The sequence below is a fragment of the Fukomys damarensis genome, unplaced genomic scaffold (assembly GCF_012274545.1).
Source record: "Fukomys damarensis isolate Sample0158 unplaced genomic scaffold, DMR_v1.0_HiC HiC_scaffold_39, whole genome shotgun sequence".
NCBI classification, from domain to species: domain Eukaryota; kingdom Metazoa; phylum Chordata; class Mammalia; order Rodentia; family Bathyergidae; genus Fukomys; species Fukomys damarensis.
Genome location: NW_022900951.1, coordinates 78,076,493 through 78,096,650, shown reverse-complemented (window position 1 = coordinate 78,096,650; position 20,158 = coordinate 78,076,493). Strand labels below are relative to the sequence as shown.

General features: G+C 37.1%; 1 protein-coding gene across 1 annotated transcript; it reads right to left on the bottom strand.

Moving 5' to 3' along the window:
- Window positions 1-985: 985 nt before the first annotated feature.
- On the bottom strand, window positions 986-19,652 carry Tnmd (tenomodulin). The gene is made up of 7 exons (XM_010623387.2): window positions 19,547-19,652; window positions 19,250-19,381; window positions 7,982-8,122; window positions 7,672-7,773; window positions 4,281-4,434; window positions 2,530-2,696; window positions 986-2,231 (listed from the first exon to the last, which is right to left on the bottom strand). Exons 1-7 carry the CDS (start codon window positions 19,604-19,606, stop codon window positions 2,022-2,024), a joined length of 966 nt encoding a protein of 321 aa, XP_010621689.1. The 5' UTR covers window positions 19,607-19,652; the 3' UTR covers window positions 986-2,021.
- Window positions 19,653-20,158: the final 506 nt, after the last annotated feature.

Sequence of the window (20,158 nt, the reverse complement as noted above, 5' to 3'; positions counted from 1 at the left end):
CCTTCTTTAAGCATGATCTTTCTTTTCTTTTTAACTCATGCTCTGCCTTATTAAAGGATCACACTTTCCCACTGTGAAATTATTTAGAGATTGAGGTATCTAATTTGAACAAGAAATGCTTCCTGCATTAAAAGAATGTTAACAGGAACTCTGAGCCTGAAAATGTGATATGACCTCTTTTGGTGTGTATGTCTTTATGCACATAGCATATAAAACTGTAGTTGAATAGGTATAAGTTAAGGTATTGGTGCTTACGTAGTTTGAATAGCTTAGCTTTCTTTAGAAATAGTTTTTATTTTATTTATATCTCCTACAGAGCAGTGTGCATATAGAATACTAGATAACTCATAAAATAGAATTCAGGAATTCAAAATTATTGGCTGATCTTTAAAAAGCGTTAAAATGAATGATTTATTTAAAACAAGAGTAGAGAACACCACAAAGTCCACAAACCTGAAATTAATCCCATATTTTACATTTTTCTATTTCAACTATAAATTAATAACATTATAATCTAAGCAGTCCAAAATGATTAGATGTCCTTGGAGCCATCAATAAAAAAGATAATATTTCTATGATAAGCATTGTTAGATCTATTTTATTGTGCTCTAATTCTATGAAAATTAATATTACAAATACAGCATGTATACTATCAATGACTAGCTAATCTTCACCCTGAGCTACATCCCTAGCCCTTTTCTTATTTTTCATTCTGAGACAGGGTTTCACTAAGTTGCTAAATTTCCTAGGCTGGGCTCAAACTTTAACTCCTCATACCTCAGCCTCCAAGTGTGCTGGGATTACGTTTGTGTGCTGCCATGCCTGGCTTGACTAGCTCATCTTAACTCAGCCTTGGGCAAAGCTGTTTCTATGTATTTTTTCAACTATTAAATGGGAAAAAATGACACTTGGTCCACAGGCACCTTGGTGAAGATTTTATTTGAAAATATCTTTCTGACAGAAAGGTACAGACAAATAATTTTATAGCATAACTTTGAAGTTGACCAATGAAGGATGCTGCCTTCAAATGAAACCAGAAGAGTTGACAGATTGGTAGAGCATGAATTCTGAAAGTTGACCTGGCTTGGAAATCAAGTTTACCGTTACCCACTAAACAATTCTTTTTCTTTCCCCTATGTCCATTTTTCCTTTCTCAGGCAAAATATGGGAAAACTGGAAAGTGGGCCTTATCCTTTCTTTAAGCAAGTGGCATATTACCAGTTCCCTGTAGTTTGGAAGGGGAAATTACATTTGTTTCTTCACCTGAATAACACCCTATCATTCCTGTTTCTGTGAATGGTATTTATCAGTCTTGATTTTCAGATAACTGCCTTGGAAAGTTGTGTAATCAGACACTGATCTAAAGAGAAGTCAGACATAAAGGTTATACAATGTTGAATTTGTTCAAAGTGCAATTTCTGTTCCTAAAGAGGAGAGCATAGGACCCTTTTTCTGAGTTAGTTTTCTCCTTTTGTGAGTCTGAGCACTGGGAACATTTTAAGTTTAGCTTCTGTGACTCACTTCCTGTCCTGAGGCTTAAGAGATACTGAAACAGCACCACAATATATCTTTCAGATAATTAAGCACTGTGGTTATGCACAAAATGATACATTTTCCTGCATCACTTATGGAGCCACTTTGTCACCATCCTCATATTTCTACTTTCTCAGTACAGCAGAGTAAAATATGGAATTTGTGAATAATTATGCCTTATCCTTTTCTACTTTCAAACGATGATAAAGTGCAACTCTCCATTGTTGCCATCCATGTTAGATAGATCTGCTCCAGTTCAGTTACCAGGAATATTCTTAACAAACACTTACCCATCATGTTCAGCAGCGATCAGGCCATTGGTGATGATGTAGATGTTTATTAGAACATGAAGAGAGGAATTACCTACAAGTAATTCTGGAAAACTGGCTACTAGGAAACTAAATGCCTCATAGGCAGCAATTCATTGGATAGCATGCATCTATTATATGGTGGCTGACAGAAGGTTAAGTATTTGAACTCGAACTTCCTTAGACCCTTCCCAGCATGCGGGCCACCCACCAATTGCAAGGCATGATGACACGACAGATGACTCGTCCTCCTTGGTAGCAGTATGGATATGGGTAATAACCTAGTAAAGGTTCACAGACACGACGGCAGTAGCGGTTGCCTCGGCGGCAGTATATACAGCAATAACCTCTTTCATCCAGCATGGGGTCAAATTCTATTCCATTTTCAGTCTGAAACATGAAGAAGACAGTATTGGAAGGTAAAGTTTACTAGGAAGAGGCTCTGTCAATCAGGAAAGAATTACACCACTCTATGAATGAAGAGGTTGTTGAGAGATTAAATTTCTCAGGCTGACCATGGGGATGTATCAATCTATCAATATATAAGCCACCTGGAGATTCCAAGTTTCTTACACATTTGTTTGTTAAAACCATGATCATGCTTCCAATGATTGTGTTCTGCTGGCTAGTAACTTTTATGAAGGCTTTTTGATCCTCCTCTAAAAAGAGTAAGATGAATACAACTCACATAGTCATTTATTGGAAGGTCTTCCTCACTTGCTTGTCTGGTGTGACGGGTCTTCTCCACTTTTACTTGAGGAACCACCCACTGCTCATTTTGTTCAATCCCCTTTTCTCCATTGGAAGGGAAGTGAGGATCTTCACCATCTTCCTCAAAGTCTTGTAACTCAGAAACTAAGATAATAGATACAATATTATTATGCAACTGCTCTTAAGTGTTTCTGAAAGAAGTGTTTGGGGGGAATAGAAGTCGAGGATGGAGATTTTTTCTTTTCTTTTTTCTTTCTTTCTTTATTGGGGGGCGGGATTGAACTCAGGTCCTTGAGTTTGCTAGGCAGGTGGCAGCACCATGGAGCTAAATCCCTTGCCCTGGAATGGAGATTTTCATTGTGTCTTCTGATTGGCATCATTTAGGGGTATGTGGACCACTTTTTCAAGCTTCTTCAATTGAAATCTTGAATATTTTCCAAAAAAACTTCACCATTCCCATGCACACAACTACTTTGCTTGTTTGACATTAAGCATCTACTGCTTTTCCTTATTAGTGTACTACATTAATAACTGAGAAAAAGGAATTTCTATTCATTCCACAATGATTTATCCATAAGTACTCAAAAATATTTCTTGCTTGCCTAATTTGATTTGACAATATCTTTCCTTCTCTTTCTTTCCTGTCTCTTTTCTAAAAACGTCTTAATTTCAAAACATTCTCTACTTAGACACAATCTTAGATTTGTAAAAGAGTTGCAAAGATAGTATTGAATTCCCATGTACCTTTTACCGAGTTTCTCCTAGTGTTATCTTACATTACCATGGTAAAAATGATCAAAAGTAAGACGTTAGGGGCTGGGGATTTAGCTCAGTGGCATTGCGCCTGCCTCACAAGTGCAAGGTCCCGAGTTCGATCCCTACTACCAAAAAAAAGGATGAAGTTAGCAATTAAATTTTCAAAAACCAAGTTACTATTGGTATAATACTATTAACTAAACTATTAACTTTATTGGGACTTCATCTATATTTCCACTAATGTCCTTTTCTTCTGTTCCAATATTCAGTCTAGGCTACCACATTAGTCACTTTTTTCTTAAACCTCCAAAGAATATCAGTAGATGCAAACATTCATAGAAGCATCCTCTATAGAGTAACATAGTACTGTGTGCTGTCAACAATGAGAAAGACGAAACTTTGTATTAACTAGGCAATAAAATGTCTAGAGATCTCACTGGGCAGAGGAGAAGTCGAGGGCTAGGCTTTTCTACTCTGAACCCCTAGCCCTCAATTGATTTTTATGATGATTCTTAAACAGCCACAAAGAAATTTGTACTGCAGTGATTGCCCTGTCTTCTGCAGAGAATGCCATCATTTGACATAGAGAATCCTTGAGACAACACAACATTGTTTTGCCCCTTCTCTCCTGTGTTCTTAAGCTGGACCCACACTGGCTTAAGTAATTGTGTGGCATTCCTCCTGTGATGAATATAAATGTGCCAAGAAAGACAGATTAGTCTTTTGCTATCATTAGATGCATTAGTGTGGTGTTACCTTTGCTGAGATATTTAAAAGCCTGTCAGCATTCATTTATCTGATTTATAACCCGGCTGTGAAAAATTGCCTCCTCGCTGGCAGTCAGCACATACAGTTTCATCCAAGAAGATATAAGCTGATCATTTATTTTCCTAGAAATGTAGTTTCTGTATGCTGGAAATAGTAGCTGTGACTGTGTTTGGGAGGAAGAGAAAAGGAGGATAAGATGTATACCTGCTATTAGAGTAGGATTGATCCAATACATGGTCACATTATCACAAATCTCCAGAATTTTGGAATTTTTAAGAAAGTCTCGGTTTTCAATAGGCTTTTCTGCTGGGACCCAAATTACTGACTGCTCAAAGAAGGTTGTAGTGATTTCTTCATTCTGAAAGAAGAAAGTTGTTCAGGGTGTGGATTGGCAGAAAAAATTTAAAAAGAAGAATGAGACCTTTGAGTCTAACAGCTTCAGTCTAGAGCTGCTGGTGAACTACCTCTGTGCCCATGCTTTCTTTGCTATCTTTTCACTTACAGTCAGGAGTTTCTCTCATTCTATAGGATTCCCCCTGGGCTATGAATGTTTTAATCTGAACTTCTGGAACTTGAAGTGATTTACAATCTCTCTCTTTTAAATGGATGCTGTGAGTGTCTGCTTTGTTTTAAGCTTCAGCTAGGTTGCCACCAGGATTTGCTTTCAAACTGAAAAGAAAAATCCTATTATTCAAACTAGTTAGAGGAGTTAAACAGCAACTGGACATATATTTTTCTTTCATAAGGTTTTGTGTTAATGGCAACTCACTGTGGTACAAAAGATGACTTTTTATGTTTTAAAGTCAGTCTCCAACTTATGACTTTGCTGGACTCACCATTATTTTATCCCTCTCATTCTAGATTTATAGGGTTTGTCTCAAAGTGTTTTTGCTTTATGAAGACTTTATAATATTATTAAGAATGATATCTTTTTTTAGTTTTTTAGTGTTTTCTTATATAATTAGTTCTTACTCATCATTAAATCTTCAATAATCCCCCATTTTTAATAAAGCTTTTTCTTTTTCTCCTTTGTTTCTCTCTAGTTTTATGACTCCAGCATTTTCATTTAATGTCTGAAATATACCTTTATATAATTTTTTTCTCTAAGTCATTTGCAGCTTTCAAGTTCTGGCTCTTTTTCTCTTGAGTCTGTAAAGACCTTCTGATGTATTGAAAGGCATTGTGTAAAATGAGGGTGATATGCTAACTAGCTTTGTTAGCAAAATCAGGTTTATTTATATACCTGCTCTGCATGTTTAACATGCACACACCATAGGAGAAAGGATAGAATAAGAAGGATATTTTTGTTATTCAGGACTCCAGATTTGATTGGTAAAAAACCTGCATTTCAAATACAAAAAAAATAGATTTTTTTCTTCAAGGTGCAATAATTTTACTGTGATGACATGAATACTTGTGTTATTTAAAAAGTTTAGCAAAATTAAATGAAAAATAAATTAGGGCCCAACTGAAACTTTATGTTTTTCACTCATTTCTTTTAGAAAAATAAATTGTGTTATATCACTTGAAGCTTTCATTGGTAGCTGGCCATACTCAAATTCTTACAATATTTTCTGTAAAAATAATTGTATGATAGTACAAAAAATATTAATCTTATTGCTTGTCCTTCCCACTTTTTCTTTGGTGTTTTTGAGATAGAGTCTCTCTATGTATTTCAGGCTGGCCTTAAACTCATACTGTAGCCTAGGCTGGGCTTGAACTTGCAGCGATACTCTTGCCTTAGCCTCCTGAGTGCTGAGAGTACAGGTGTGTGACACCATACATAACACTGATTCTCCTTTTATCCTATTGTTGCTTCCTATAGTCATTATTAATACTCTGGAAGTTGATCTGTTTCTCAGAAGCATCTGACAAGTTATTTTAAAAAAATTACAGTCTGTTATTGTCATAGACCTTGGGAGCAGAGCATCACCTTTGGAGTTATTTTCTTAGAAATTCTAGCAACAAGGCTCTGTAATTTCTCTGGCTGTGAGGAGACCAGTAGCATGAAACTGGTGTGGAAACCAATGACAGTTGTGAGATGGCGGTAAGGAGAAGCAAAAGGGTCTCCCCAACCCCACCTCCTAAAACAAAGAAAAGAAAAAGAAAAAGATAAAGGAGTCATTGTGAATTATGATGAAGAGTTGGGCTGGAGAAAAGTGAAAAAAAAAACAGTAAAAAGAGAAGAAAGAGAAAGAGGTTTTTATAGCATATAGAGGTCATGATGCTGTTGTCATAATCCATTTTAGATTTGGTGGTGGTTAAACACACTAAACCAAACCAAGTCAATCAAAACTAAAGAAATGATTATTTGTTTCTTCTTACAGTGTGGATACGCTGTTACAGTATGGCTTTAGCTAAGGGTTTTCTTTTCCCCATACTGTAATTACAGATAGAATACCAGGAAAAAAAATTTAAAACCTCACAAGATATAATGATGGTTTTATTCTAGGCAGTAATGGTCCATCTCCCCCTAGGCTTTCAAGAGTCATTCAATGATTGCACCCTGTTATGGTTTGTATCTAGATGTCCCCACAAAGCCTCATGCAGTCATAGGTGGGGCTTTTTGGAGGTGAATGGATCTAGGGTGTGTGCTGATGAGATCAAGGATGTGAGGGTAGGATTTATTCATGATGTGATGTTAGGATTACAGCTGCCATAACCTGGGTGTTAGTGCTTCCCACTGGAAGGGTGAATAGTCTGAATAGGGTATAAGGGACAGAAAGAGTATCATAGCTTATCACTTGTTGTGTCCTGCTTTTTCACTCTTTTGCTGCTTTGCTGACTTCTGCCTGCCATGAACTGTTTCTCCTCTGCCATGCCACTCTGTCTTGGAGCCAGCCAACTATGAACTGAAACCTCTACAAACTGTGAGCCAAAATAAACCTTTCCTTTTTTAGCTTTAGGTGTTGGGTATTCTATCTCAGCAATGAGAGAAAAGTAACAAAGACTGATATCCTAGGTTGCCTCACTATAGCCTAGTAGTGTTTTCAGAGAATTCATATTACACTGAAGTTCTCAAATTTTTTGTTTTACTTTTCCTAATGAGGAATAATATGATTTATTCCATTAACAACCCAGCCTAAAATGGTAAGGTGAAAAAACAGAAATCTTTAAAATAGGTGACTGTTGGAGTGTGACAAAAATAGTTAGGATGCCAAGAGGTCTTGGGACTTATTATTTTAAAAGTATATACCTAAAATGTACCAATAAACTCAATGAGGAAAAAAAGTTTATATTAGGCAAGATTGATTTTGTCCCTCTGGCTCACCTTACTTGGTTGAAATCTTTGGTTTGAGAGCAAATATATATAATGTTGATGGGCATACAAGTATAAAAAACATAGTATTTTACCCAAAAGCATAAACTTTAGTTCTTTGAATTTAAGACCCAGATCCACTACTCACTAGCTATGGGACCTCGGACAAGTCAATTTTGGTTATGAGTCTTAGTTTCCATATATGAAATGGGAGATTATAGTAGTGCCTATCAGTAGGGTTATTTGAGAACCAAACGAAATTCTAAAAAATAGTACAATGTTTCACATATTGTTAGCACCCAGATGATGTTTACTACCACCATTATTCTTACATACCTCATCTATTTCCTCTTCTGGTTCAGAAAATTCAGGAATCACTTTAATCTGAGTTTTGATAAAACATTTTTGAAGACCTACAAAGAAGATGCCAGTATATCCCTATAACAAAAATAAAACAGTAATAAAACTTCCTGAAATAGTCACAAGAAATGAGTTCCATTATCTGTCAGGGCTACAGACTAGCTAAATTTAAATTCAAATGGAAAATTTGTCTTTTAAATTAAGTAAGTCTAAAGACTATTTTAAATTTGTCTCAAATGTTCTAAATTTTAAGTGATAAACCTTAGGGGGAATACATCCAACTTACATTTTTAAAGTCATGCACTTCCCATGTTTCTTCAGTGCCATTTCCACTTCTGAATATTTCAGTTCTGGCCATGGGATCAATTTCCATGTGAATCTTCTTTTTCTCTCCATTGCTGTAGAAAGTCTGCTCCATGTCATAGGTCTGGGAGAGCAGAAGAAAATAAGCTCAGAGATACTCATTTTGCCCCTTCATAAAATACTTTAATTGGGTACTATATGGGGCACCTTCTCTTTCTGGAACCTTTGTAAGTGAGGTGTCATCTCAGCTTGATACTGGAAATTTGCTGAAAATTGAGATTAAAATGAGGTGGTTGTGATAATATGGCTGTTTCAGAGCCAATATTTTGTGTTCAAGCCATTGCTGAGCTAATTACTAAGAATTCCAACAGTTTTCTTGGCAGCATTGACTAAATAGAAAGTGATATTCTGCAAACCAACTTGTAAAGTATATTCTCCTTGTGTTAAGCCAAGGGATCAACTACAACTATGCTGTTTTTAAAGCTACCGTTTCATTCTATAATCACCCCCAAATTTCTCCCCTCTCCATGAAATTTGCTGGAACTGCGAAAGAGATTTGAACAACTTTGGAATAGTTAGGTATTACTTCCTATCTTTCCATCTATACAGAGCTTTAATATAGCCTTGACAGTCTTGAGTCTGTCCATCTTAGAATCTAAAGAGTTCTCCCTGATCAATATTAGAAAGCAGCCTTACCCTGGTCTCATTTGATTCCTTTTTCTTTTTAAACTTCAGGAAGTATTTATTGCCTTTCTTCAGCCTTCTGTTTTATAGGTTAATCAACTTTACTCAGTGTGTTCTTGGCTTCTGTTTTCCAAACCTTATTGCATTGTCTTCAAGTTCTCTAGATTTATCTATCTATCTGTCTATCTATCTATCTATCTATCTATCTATCTATCTATCTAGATATCTGATACATACACATATATGTAAAATTTGGCAACTCTGTGAAGTGTCATGCGTTAAGTAATAAGGAACTTTCCAAGAGGAGTGCCGTTGAAAGGGTACTTATGAGGCCTTTCTAGAGTGGCTGAAACAAAACCTCAGACTTTCTTTTGACCTCTAAAAGAGATAATTCTCTTTGTAAAGACCAAGATGATAAGTACCACAAAATTTAGGATTAAACATGTAACCTATAAATTAAGATGTATTTATAGCTAGAAGTAAATAAGTCTAAACAAGTTTGCTACCTGTCACAATCTAGGCCAGACGTGCTGGTGCTATTTTGATGTCTTTCTTCTATTTGTTTTTAGGAGATCTTTATCTATTAAATTTCTTTATAACCACTTGTCCCTGTGAAAAAAGTTTGGAAAACTAAACACCTAAAAAAGCAAGTTGTGCACAGAGCCAGAGTTGCTTTCTAATGATGCATTTTCCAGAGACAGCTTTGTAGAGTCTGCACTGAGTTGGGTTGTTTTTTAGTGTCTGTTGATTTCCCTGACAGAATATTAGTTTAACCTGGTCAATTTTTCCCCAACTCAAGTAGAAAAACAAGTTGAAAAGCCTTGTAGAAATGAGTGTTATTTCCAGAGTGAAAAGTCTTATGTAGCTGCTGACTAGAAAAACAGAGACAATGTGATTTATCTCTTTGTGTCCCTGCAGAGTCTTGGACATGGTTGTTGAGCAAGTTTTCCCCACCAATGGTACATTCTTTTCTTCCTAAAGAAAGATTTTCAACATTGGCAAGGTCTTTTGAGAGATCAGTTTAAAAGGGAAGAAGGGGGAATAAGATCCTTCTCAAAAAGGAAGGGGATAGAGAGATCGAAGGAGGGGGAAAGAGGAGAGGAAAAGGGGATATAAAAGGAATTCAGATGTCTTATGTATATGTACCAACTTCACACAAGGAATGTAAACATTATGTACTGCAAGAACGTACTAATAAAAACTAAATTTTAAAAAAGGGAAGGAAAGCACCTACCTGGAACTACAGAGTTAACTCTGAATGTCTGACATGGTTTGTGACAGGTAGTAAATTCCTTTAGGCATGTTATTTGCTTCTGCTTATAAATATGTTCTCAGTTCCAGCTTTGCAGCCAGCTGGAGAAGAGAAACTTCTACCTATAGCAACAAATTGAGCTCTTAGTCAGTTTGACCTAAGCAGAGAACAGAGGCATCTATGTCAGATGCAGTCTTGTAAGGTCTCCCAACAGGGGGTAGTTTCCTTAGAAATACTATCCAGTGTTGAGACAAATGTTGACACTACTAGCCATTGAATGCTGGAAGACTGTTTATTTTATAGGTAGCAACACTGATAGATTATTGCTTGGAAAAATTAGGTTAGAATCTAGAGAATGTTGGACTGCTGCCTACCTGAGCAAAAGAAAAAGTACAGGCTGTATATTCAATCATCAGTAGAAGGCTATGGAACCATACTGGTGACATTTAAAATGTTCAGTGTACTTCTGTGGAATGAGTTTTCCTGCACTATTGGCAGTGTACTTTACTTGGACGCCATGCTAAATGAAAACTATGGGAAACTGCCAAGCTCAGCGGATCTTGATTATTTTCAACATTCCTGCAGAAGTTTTTCTTTTCCTTCCTTTCTTTTCTTTTCTTTTCTTTTCTCTTTCTTTCTTTCTTTCTTTCTTTCTTTCTTTCTTTCTTTCTTTCTTTCTTTCTTTCTTTCTTTCTTCTTTCTTTCTTTCTTTCTTTCTCTTTCTTTCTTTCTTATCTTTTGAGAGAGTGTTCTATTTTTATTGTTTCCATTAACTAATTTGTTGGTTTTATGTTAGAAATAATATGTAGCTAAACAGAGTGGGACCAGAATGGCTTCATATATGTATAAATCCTTCAGGGACAAGAATAAGAAGCTATATATTTACCCAGATGGAATTTTCTATGTACTACACTTGATCTTAGCTAAAAGGCCAAGAAGTGATTTGGAATTTCACTATAAAAAGTATCCCTTTGGAACAAGTTATCTTTTGTCTAGGAAGATGATCCCAGTCACTCACTTTGGACTATGTTGGGATGAGTTTGAGCAAATACAGACATACTGTCTTTCTCTAGTCCCTGTGGAGCACATTGATTGGTAATGATTATACAAGCTTCACCAGCTCATATCAAGACTGAGCTCATACCTTTGGCATAAGAAGTACTTTGCTCTCTACTAAACTCTCTGTCTGTGGGATTGAGGGTCTTTCTAATGATGAAGGGGATAAGTGGCTTTGTCCTCTTCAAGAACAAATTAAAGCAGAGACAGGATCGTTGGCCTGAGAAAGACATGGGTGGGGTATAAGCATCTCATCGAAGACTACCCCCAGTTCAGCTTTATTCCAGGAAGAAAAGCATATGTAGAGGAGTACATTACCATCAAATTGGCAAATACTGCTAGGAAAAGTTAATGTTTGTGCTTCCTTTTTCTGGTATATTTTTATATCTTGTTAACTCTGTATCTTCAGAGCTTTTCTCTAGGATCTTTCCATTTCCATCTTATCTTTGTTTCTTTCTTCATTGTTGGGACACATTGCTCAACACCCACAAATTGCAGAAGGAAAGGTTTATAATGGCTTACAGATTGTAGTCTTCAGTTCATAGTCAGCTCGTTCCAAGACAGGGTGACATGGTAGAGGGGCAGGGTAGAGGAGAAAGAGCTCATGACATGGCAACAGAATCAGAAAGATCAAGAGAGGAAGAAGAGAGCTTTAGCATTCTAAGCCATGGCCCTGGTGACTCACCTCCTTTCTCCAGGTTTCACTTTCAAACATCGCATTTTAGCCATAAACACATCAGTGGTCTAAACTGCTGATTAGTATCATCTACCCATGATCCAATCGCCTCCCAAAAGCTCCACTTATGTTATAAACTGTAACATTCCATCCCTGGACTCCAAAAGATTCATGTTTTTCTTTTATGCAAAATGCGCTTAGTTCATCTCTAAGAGTTGCTAAAGTCCTAAAAGTTTCAGTACTGTTGAAAAGTCCAAGTCCAAAGTCTCCTCTGAGATTTAGGGCAAACTATTAGCTGTGAGCCCCTGTAAAAATTAAAAGAAACTTAAACGCAGCTGACATACAAAGGCACACTGCCTGGTCTCTGAGGCATTCTTCTGAAATCTGGGTGGAAGCCTTCCTAACCTCAAAACTCTTGCATTATGCATGCACCTAAAACCAGTACCACACAGATGATGTCAAGGTCTGCCTCTGGCTGGAGCAGTAGCCAGGTTTCCATCTATCATGGCTGTAGGGGTTTCTGAATGTCTGGATGGCTGAGCACTAGGAATTAAATCCTGAGGAAAAATTTCCATAGTTAGCAACCATTCTGGTGGATTTGTACCCTAGGGATCTCTTCTCAAAGAAGTCTTTCACCTTTGAAATCTTGAGCCTGCCAAGGACAGGAGCCATATTGGTTTCTCAAATTCCCTCAAAGCATTTTTTCTATTGTCCTGTTGTAAGTTACTATACTTGCCTCCTTTAAATGCTAATCTTTTGGCAGCTAAGTTCTCTTCTACTCCATCTTTGCAGTCCCCAACTTTATAGGAGTTTCCTTCCTGGCAAAACTCCAAACTTTTAAAATTATTCACCTGTGTGAATTCTCTTGATTCTCAATGTAAAGCTCACTAAAAGTCCATAACAGTTGCCATGCTACTGCCTCAACATTAGAATGCCTCAAAATTTCTTCCACCAGATATATTAGTCCGCCATCCTTACTCTCAGTCTCTCATAATGTCTCAGTATAGCAGATAAATTTTCTGACAAATTTATAGACATATTTTCTGCCAGAGCATAACACATACAGCCTGGAGTCCAACTGCCACTGCAGTCCTTCTTCCCAACTGAAACCTCCTGAGCCTGATCTTTACCAGCTGCCTTTTTATCAGCATTCTGGCCTTCTGAGCTCTGTCCACAATTTCCCATCAAGATAGGTTTACAGTATTCTAAGGCTGCTTCATAAGCCAGAATCTCCAAATCTTTCAAAATTCCTCCTCAAAGCCAGTTCCAAGCGCTTCTGAACCACATGATCAGGTAGTCACAGCGACAGCACACCTACTCTGGTACCAAAATCTGTCTTATTTTCTTTGTTGCTAGAACACAAATGATCCAATTGAGGGAGATCCAACTGAGGGAGGGCAAAGATGGCTAGGAAATTTAAGCATGACTTTTTAATTACAGACTCCCAGGACACATGTGCAGAACAGTTCCCAAAGCTCTGCACATGAACTTCTAGCGAGAATTGGTGCAGGTTTTCAATAGGATGGCCCAGACCTGCTATCAGTCTGAGGAGTGGGTTATACAAAAAAGACAGTCAATATTTAACTCTTTGCTACTGTGTTCTTTCATAGTAGTCCATTCTTATGCTATGGTATATTTTTTTCTCCTTTACTTGGCTCAAACTTATTCTGCATAGCATATTTCTTTTCCTACCTTTTATAAATGTAAAACTTTGTTATCATTTGAGCTGCTTGTGACCAATTCTTTTCTCAGGACAGAAAGAACTTAGAAACCACTTCTAAAAAGAGATTCCCAAACCCCTTAACCTGGTAACACAATCACTTCCCAAAAGACCCACCTACAAGAGCCTTTAGGGGGCACATCTGGATATGAATCATAAGATATTTGTCTCCATATCTTGCCTAGACATCCAGGAATTTCATGGTGCTTCAAGTATCTTACATAAGACAAGAAATAAATCTGAGAAATGATTACACATTTAGATATTAACAATAGATGTTTATCTTTTTAAAGAGTTGAGTGTAGTACTTTACTTAAAGTAATGAAGTAGTAATTGAGGGCTTTAGGCTGTGACACCAGGAGCCAGAGATATTTAAGGGCAAATACACCTTTCAGGCACAACTCAAATAAACTCTTGCTCCATTTACAAATAAATCTGGCTCCATTCACATATAAGGGCCAAACTGTTGGAATGGACAGTGAAGCCAAAGGGACAGGATACAAATTAGAAGGGATATGAGACTGATGTACGGTTAAATGTAGGCAGTAAGAAGACTAGTGACAAAATTTTGAGACCATAGAAATCCATTTCTCTTCCCTGCCTAAAAATTCAGTCCTCAGCCCAGTTAAATCCTTTACTCAGGTAGCAAATGAGCCTAACATCCTCCTTTCAGTTTTCTGTTTCCTTGCCTGTATTTGTGAGGATCTCTGCGATCAGAAAAGAATGCCTTTTATAAAGAATTAAACTGCCTTCCACTTCAGTGTGATGGATCTGCTTTAGGGGCAAATAGCTTTAGCCTGTCCTGATGAGGATTTGAAGACATTTGGTTTAGGTTTGTTTTTTGGAAGCCTGTGATTAATCTTGCTGCTATTCTCTCTACCTTCATCCTTTACTATCTGTTTATGAGGTATACGTTCCAAAGGTGAAATACATGCTCAGAATAGCTGGCTAGCAGGTGTTAGGCTGGAAGGAAAGGAGAGGAAGGCACTGTACCATATTATTACTGACCTAGCCTGTAGAAATTAAAGGGCCTCTAGATGTTTCTTTACTAATACAGGAGACAGACTGCTTCTTACTGAAACCTGAACTTCTGCATCTTTAATCACCAGCTCTCAGTGTGAAAAAATTGGCATAAGTGGCCAGAATTCGTCCTTCTTCAACACGAAAAAGCCATTTTTTAAAAAAAATCTGCAGTCTTGCTCTAGCTGGGAAGTTTCCCCTACCCACAATCCCCATGCCTGGTTCTTAACTGCAGCTGAAAAATACTAGTGGAAAGAATTATCAGACCATGTTCAAGTCCTAATCTTGGCTCAGCTACATATAAGCAATATGACTTTGGGAAAGTCTCCTCATGTCTCTGAGGACTCATTCCTATCTTTATGCCACATCTCTTCCTAGCTGCAATGTTAAAGAGTTGGCAAAACAAAACAAAACAAAACAAAAAAAAACAACCTGGTGCTTAATTTGGGCCGATATCTGGCAGGCTGCTATCACCAGAACTATTTTCTCCTACGGTTCCATTGCCACTTGCAGTCATTCAGGAACAGCTCTCTTTGAAATTTCAGGCTCTCCTTGGTGGTACAAAACAAGGGAAAAGAAAAGATGTGAAAAAAGGAAAAAAATGGAAACAAAGTCTTTGTAAATAGGGAAGGGTGAAGGGGGTGAAGGGAGGGCAGGGATATGGGGAAAAATAAGAATCAAGACCTATCATGTATAGGCACAAGATCGCAATGATAAATGTAACTGTATTGTTTGCTTTAAATGTACCAATAAACTTAATGGGAAAAAAATAAGATGCTCAGTAAATGTCACCTTAGAAAAATGAAAAGGTAAGAGTGTTCCCATCAGAATCTGGCTTCATGTAAAATGTAAGAGTAGCCCCTGAGATGTCCAGAGTAGTAGCTTGCTCAGTCAGAGTTGTACAAGACTGGACTTGGATCTTACAATACTTTAAGGAGAAAAGAAAAGGAAGAGAAGTTCTCTTTTCTAAAATGCCTATGCAATGCCATCTGGTGAAGATCAGTTCCCTTGCTAAAGAGATTCCAGCTACATCTCTGTTTTTTTTCCCCTCAGGGATATAAATGCTTCATCAAACCCACATTTCAACCCCCAAACTGTTGTGTATGAAAAACCTAAGGAGGTAAATTTTCTTTTTATGTACCTAGAGATGAAGAGAGAAATTTGGTCTTAGGCTAATGCTACTATTACAAAAATAAACACAAAGAGAACTGGACCCAGACTTGACAAGAAAGTGCTTCATTGTAGTAGAGGATTTGCACTTTAGAATGCTATTATTGGGCTCAAAAGACTAGGCAGGGCTATTTTAATGGCTTCCGCCATTGAGGTGGGCATAAGGAGGGCAGAAGAACACTTACCTATCCCCATCACTTCTCATCTCATACTGGTAGTATTAGAAGTTGAGGGGACATCTCCAGGAATCTGCTGATTGCTGTGTGGGTCTGATGGCTTCCAAACAACTGTAACCAAGCCTGAAAGATCTATTTCATTTGTCTAACTTATTGGCCTTCTACCTCATTTTACAAAAGATTGGAAGGACGGGTTACAAAATCTGTTATGTGTTCTAAACTGTTGGCTTAAGGGTGAGACTTTTTCTGATTTATTTTCTCCATGTTGCATTAATTAGCTAGGGATTTGAGTTCTAATTATTTCAAGTTAGATGTGGAATACAGGGAGCCTTAAGCAAAATGTTTCTCCAGTGAATCTGCTTCAAGGATCCCAGGGCAGTCACTGCCTGGGAATGAAGCCTTAATTTGATGCTCTGTTGAAATCTTTGAGAGTGAATTAAGTCTCTTTGGCTTGGTTAAGTAAATTAAGTAGAATGACTTATGGAGCTGGCTGTTATTTAGCATAAGTGGCTCCTTTATATGGCTGTGGCTCAGGGCAGTGGGACCTGGGAGGAGGTATAGCAGCTCACCCAGAATTAGTCCTCATTGGTTCAATTTTTCTCTCCAAATTGTGTATGTTTGTGTGTGTGTGTGTGCATACACACTCACGCTTGAGCTTTGTGAGAGTTCAGACATGGTTTGCTCCCCTTTTGGGATCTGGAATCTTTCGTACATACCAAAGTGAGAGGGAGGGAAAGACTTACTAGCATGGAAATGTCATCACCAGATGTAAGATGTTAAACAAGTATTGTTTATTATAAAGAGATGTCAAAACAACAACAACAACAAAAGAAGTATGCTGGAGACTGGAGGAGCAAACACTAACAGTTTGGAGGAAGCCCTAGTATAACAAAGAAATTACCGCTACCAGTAAGCACAGCAGTATCAATAGCTCTTTCTACCAAGGGCCCCACACTCCTCAGAAATCCCATAGTGTTAGGAAGGAAAATAAAGAAGAGCCTGGATTTTAATCTTCTATCTGTTGTTTCCTGCTAGGCCACACTTTTAAAATGAGAGTCTTAAATTTTTACAAGATGCAGTTTCTTTACCAATGTTCTTCCAAAACTAATCTGACTATTCACCTCCTCCTAGGATTCTTAACTTGGTTCGGAGGCAGCCTGATTTGTAATCTTAGCTATTGGGAATGTGAATGGTCTGCCAGGCTCCTTTAGGATTTTAAAGGTAGTAGTATACCGAGTAAAGGATCCATGTCTCCACCAGATTTCCTAATTTACAGTGGACCCAATCTCATTTTGTGATGAAAGCCAGGCTTATATATCAATGACTGTAAATTGCAATTCCCTTTAGAAGGAAAACAACCTTTGTACATGATAGAAAAACATGCCCTAGGAGACACTTACTGTCTTTTATCTGGATTGCTTCATAATAGCTTTGTTCATTTCAAAGAATCCCTTTGTTGAAAATTATAACCCAATTACTTCATGCGAAATTTGATTTTTGATAAATTTTATTAGTGTGACCCACCTTTTCACTGTATGCACTAAGTTTTACCTTTGGATGAAGAAATCACATAATTGCTGTTAAAATATATTTTTAAAAAGAATTGGAAACACAAAGAAAGGTGATAAAATAAGGAAGCAGAAGAAACCATGCATCATGGTAGTGAGTTTGGAACCTTACAAGATAAAGGCAAGGTCCCCACCTTGTCCCTTCTAGCTGCAGTGAGACAAATAGCACTACAAGTTTAGAAAAATATATAAATCCTTTCAGGATAACATTTGTGCTACCAATGGTTACAATAAAAACAAAACAAAAAAAGGCCATCTGGCTTCCTATTTAGGCAGTCATCTATGGATGGCCAAAGGATTAGCTATCTACCACATCCAGTTACATACATTATTGTCATGAACAATAAAAAGATTTATGGTGCTCTAATGCACGTACAACTTTCAAGAGGATCCAAGATTCAATTTGTGGGGTGGCCATGGGTTGGATCCCTAGAACTGCTACAAAATAAAATGAAGCAGAAACAAAAACAAAAGGCCAATTTGTGGGACAGCATGTTTACCTTGGTAATGACTTAAGTGGTACCAGAATTGTATGAGTATGCCTTTTGGCACACTGATTCATTTGGTATTTCCTTCCTGACTTTGACTGCTTTGTGTACTCTGCTGCCTTGAACATAGGTGGCTTCTTTACAACAACATTTGAACAGTAATCATTTTAGAAGTGTTGGAGAGGGTGTAAGGTGCCAACTATAAGCATTAGGTGATGCCTGAAATCCTTGCTGGAACAAAGTATAAATAAAAAATATAAAAATGAGTATGGTAGCAGAGGTGCAGAATCCAGGAGTAGCTATAACTTACTTCTCTGATTGCTTTTGGATACTTAGCCAATTTATTTTCTAAGTCTTCCTCTCTGCCTCTCTTTTCCTCATCAATTCACATTATTTTCTCTCTGCTTCTATTGTTCCTTTGTCTCCTAATGGTCCTAAAGGTTCATGCCAACTGATTTTCTTTTTTATCTCATCCTCCATCCTAGATTGCCCCTTTTTTCCTTGCATTTGTGGCCAAATAGAAATGAGCATTTTGTGACAACAAATTAGCAGCAGCAGCAGCAACAACAACAACAACAGCAACCCACACAGAGAAAATCATGACAAAGCTAGAAAAAAATTTTTTCATATTTTGTCATTTGTACATTTTCTATTTTTAAATGGAAATTTTTATTATGAAAAGATTGTGATTTTATTTGGCTCACATCTAAACTTGTCCATTGCCTGTGAGCCCGGGAATCACAATAACACTAAAGCACAATAATGCAGTCTGCAATAGTTAACCAAGCCTCACTGGATGACTCCAGTATCAGAAGCTTTCTGCCATATCTGTGATTGATGACTTGCTTTGCTTGCTTCTGCATGGTGGCATTACTAGCTCAGTGGGATAGTGAGGATTGTGGTAGAGAGAAGCTAAAAAACCCTTGTTTTTTTATGACAAAAATAAATGTAAACTCAGGTATAAGAATTACTCCTTCTAAAAGGAGTTTATTGATTCTCTTCACAGCAGCTGTGTTAAGTCAGCAGCACAATCCCTGAAAAATCCTTTGTTGCCATTCTGGTAGTTTCTCCTTATGTGGTGCTATAATCCTTCAACAGTTTCTGCGCGGATAATTGAAAGACAAATGGGAAATATTTTTTATTACAGTAAAAAATTTGCTTCTAGGAGACTAAACTCCTTAAAGTCAAGCACTATAAAAGAATAAGTAATTCTACATGTTATACTCACTAACTGAAATGCAGAAAACAATTTTTATTACCAAAATAGGCAAATGAAAGTGAAAATCTTGATTCTGTTTTTTTAATATACCACCAGAAAGCAAACACAAAAGGGACTTAACATTTTTTTTATTTTCAGAGTAGTTTACATAAAAAACTATTAGTAAATTTCAATTGAACTCAAGAGAAACACTGGATAATGATATGCATTGACTTTACTTACTTTCTTGGGTGCCTCCAGTCTCAAGTGCTTACTCGCCCCAAACCAGATGATTAGAGTTAAGGCCAGGATACTGAACAGCAGTACACAAATCTTAAGTGATTTGCATATCTTCTTGGATTTAAACGTTTCTGCCTAAGCAAAGAACAGAGAAAGTGAAACAATACGCAATAACACTGAAAATAGCAAGCCATAATTCAAAGTCTCCTTTGGTTTCACTTTCTAGTGTTCATATCACAATAAAATAAATTCTTGAAACCATGCTTCTCCTCAAAAAGGAAAAAATATGAATCAACTTACATTTAGAATGTGACAGTCCTCACAGTTCTCTGGGCGGTTCTTTGCCATGTCTCTCAGCATACAGTGCTCTTCCCTGCTTTGAGAGGACTGAGAGATCACTGCTGAGGTCGAGTTGCAAGTGAGTCTGCTAACAGATGCCAGAGAAGTTGAATTTATATGGCTAAAATATGTCATACCAGAGCCTGAGGGAACCCAGAGGGCTCCTGTACTTTGATTTGTCACACAGATATATCCACTTCTGTATATAACTTCTGTGCACAGAATTTCATCCAGAATGAGAAAGACAGAATGTTATAATGAAGGGGCTCAAGCCTAGGACACATTAAAATGATTTTCCATTATGAACATAAAATATCAGTGGCAATACATGCTGCACTCATCAGAAATAAGCAAACAAAACAAAAAGGGAATGAAATTCTAATTTTAATTCCATTTAATTCAACAAATATTTACTATTAAAGGTATTAAATGTCAGGCTGTGCTTAGTAATGGAGATTCAGAAATGCATAGATAGGATCTTCTTCACTATATAAAAAATCCGTGATGATTGAAACTATTATGTACACAAGTAATTACAATTAAAAACAGGATAAAATAAAAACTAATTATAAG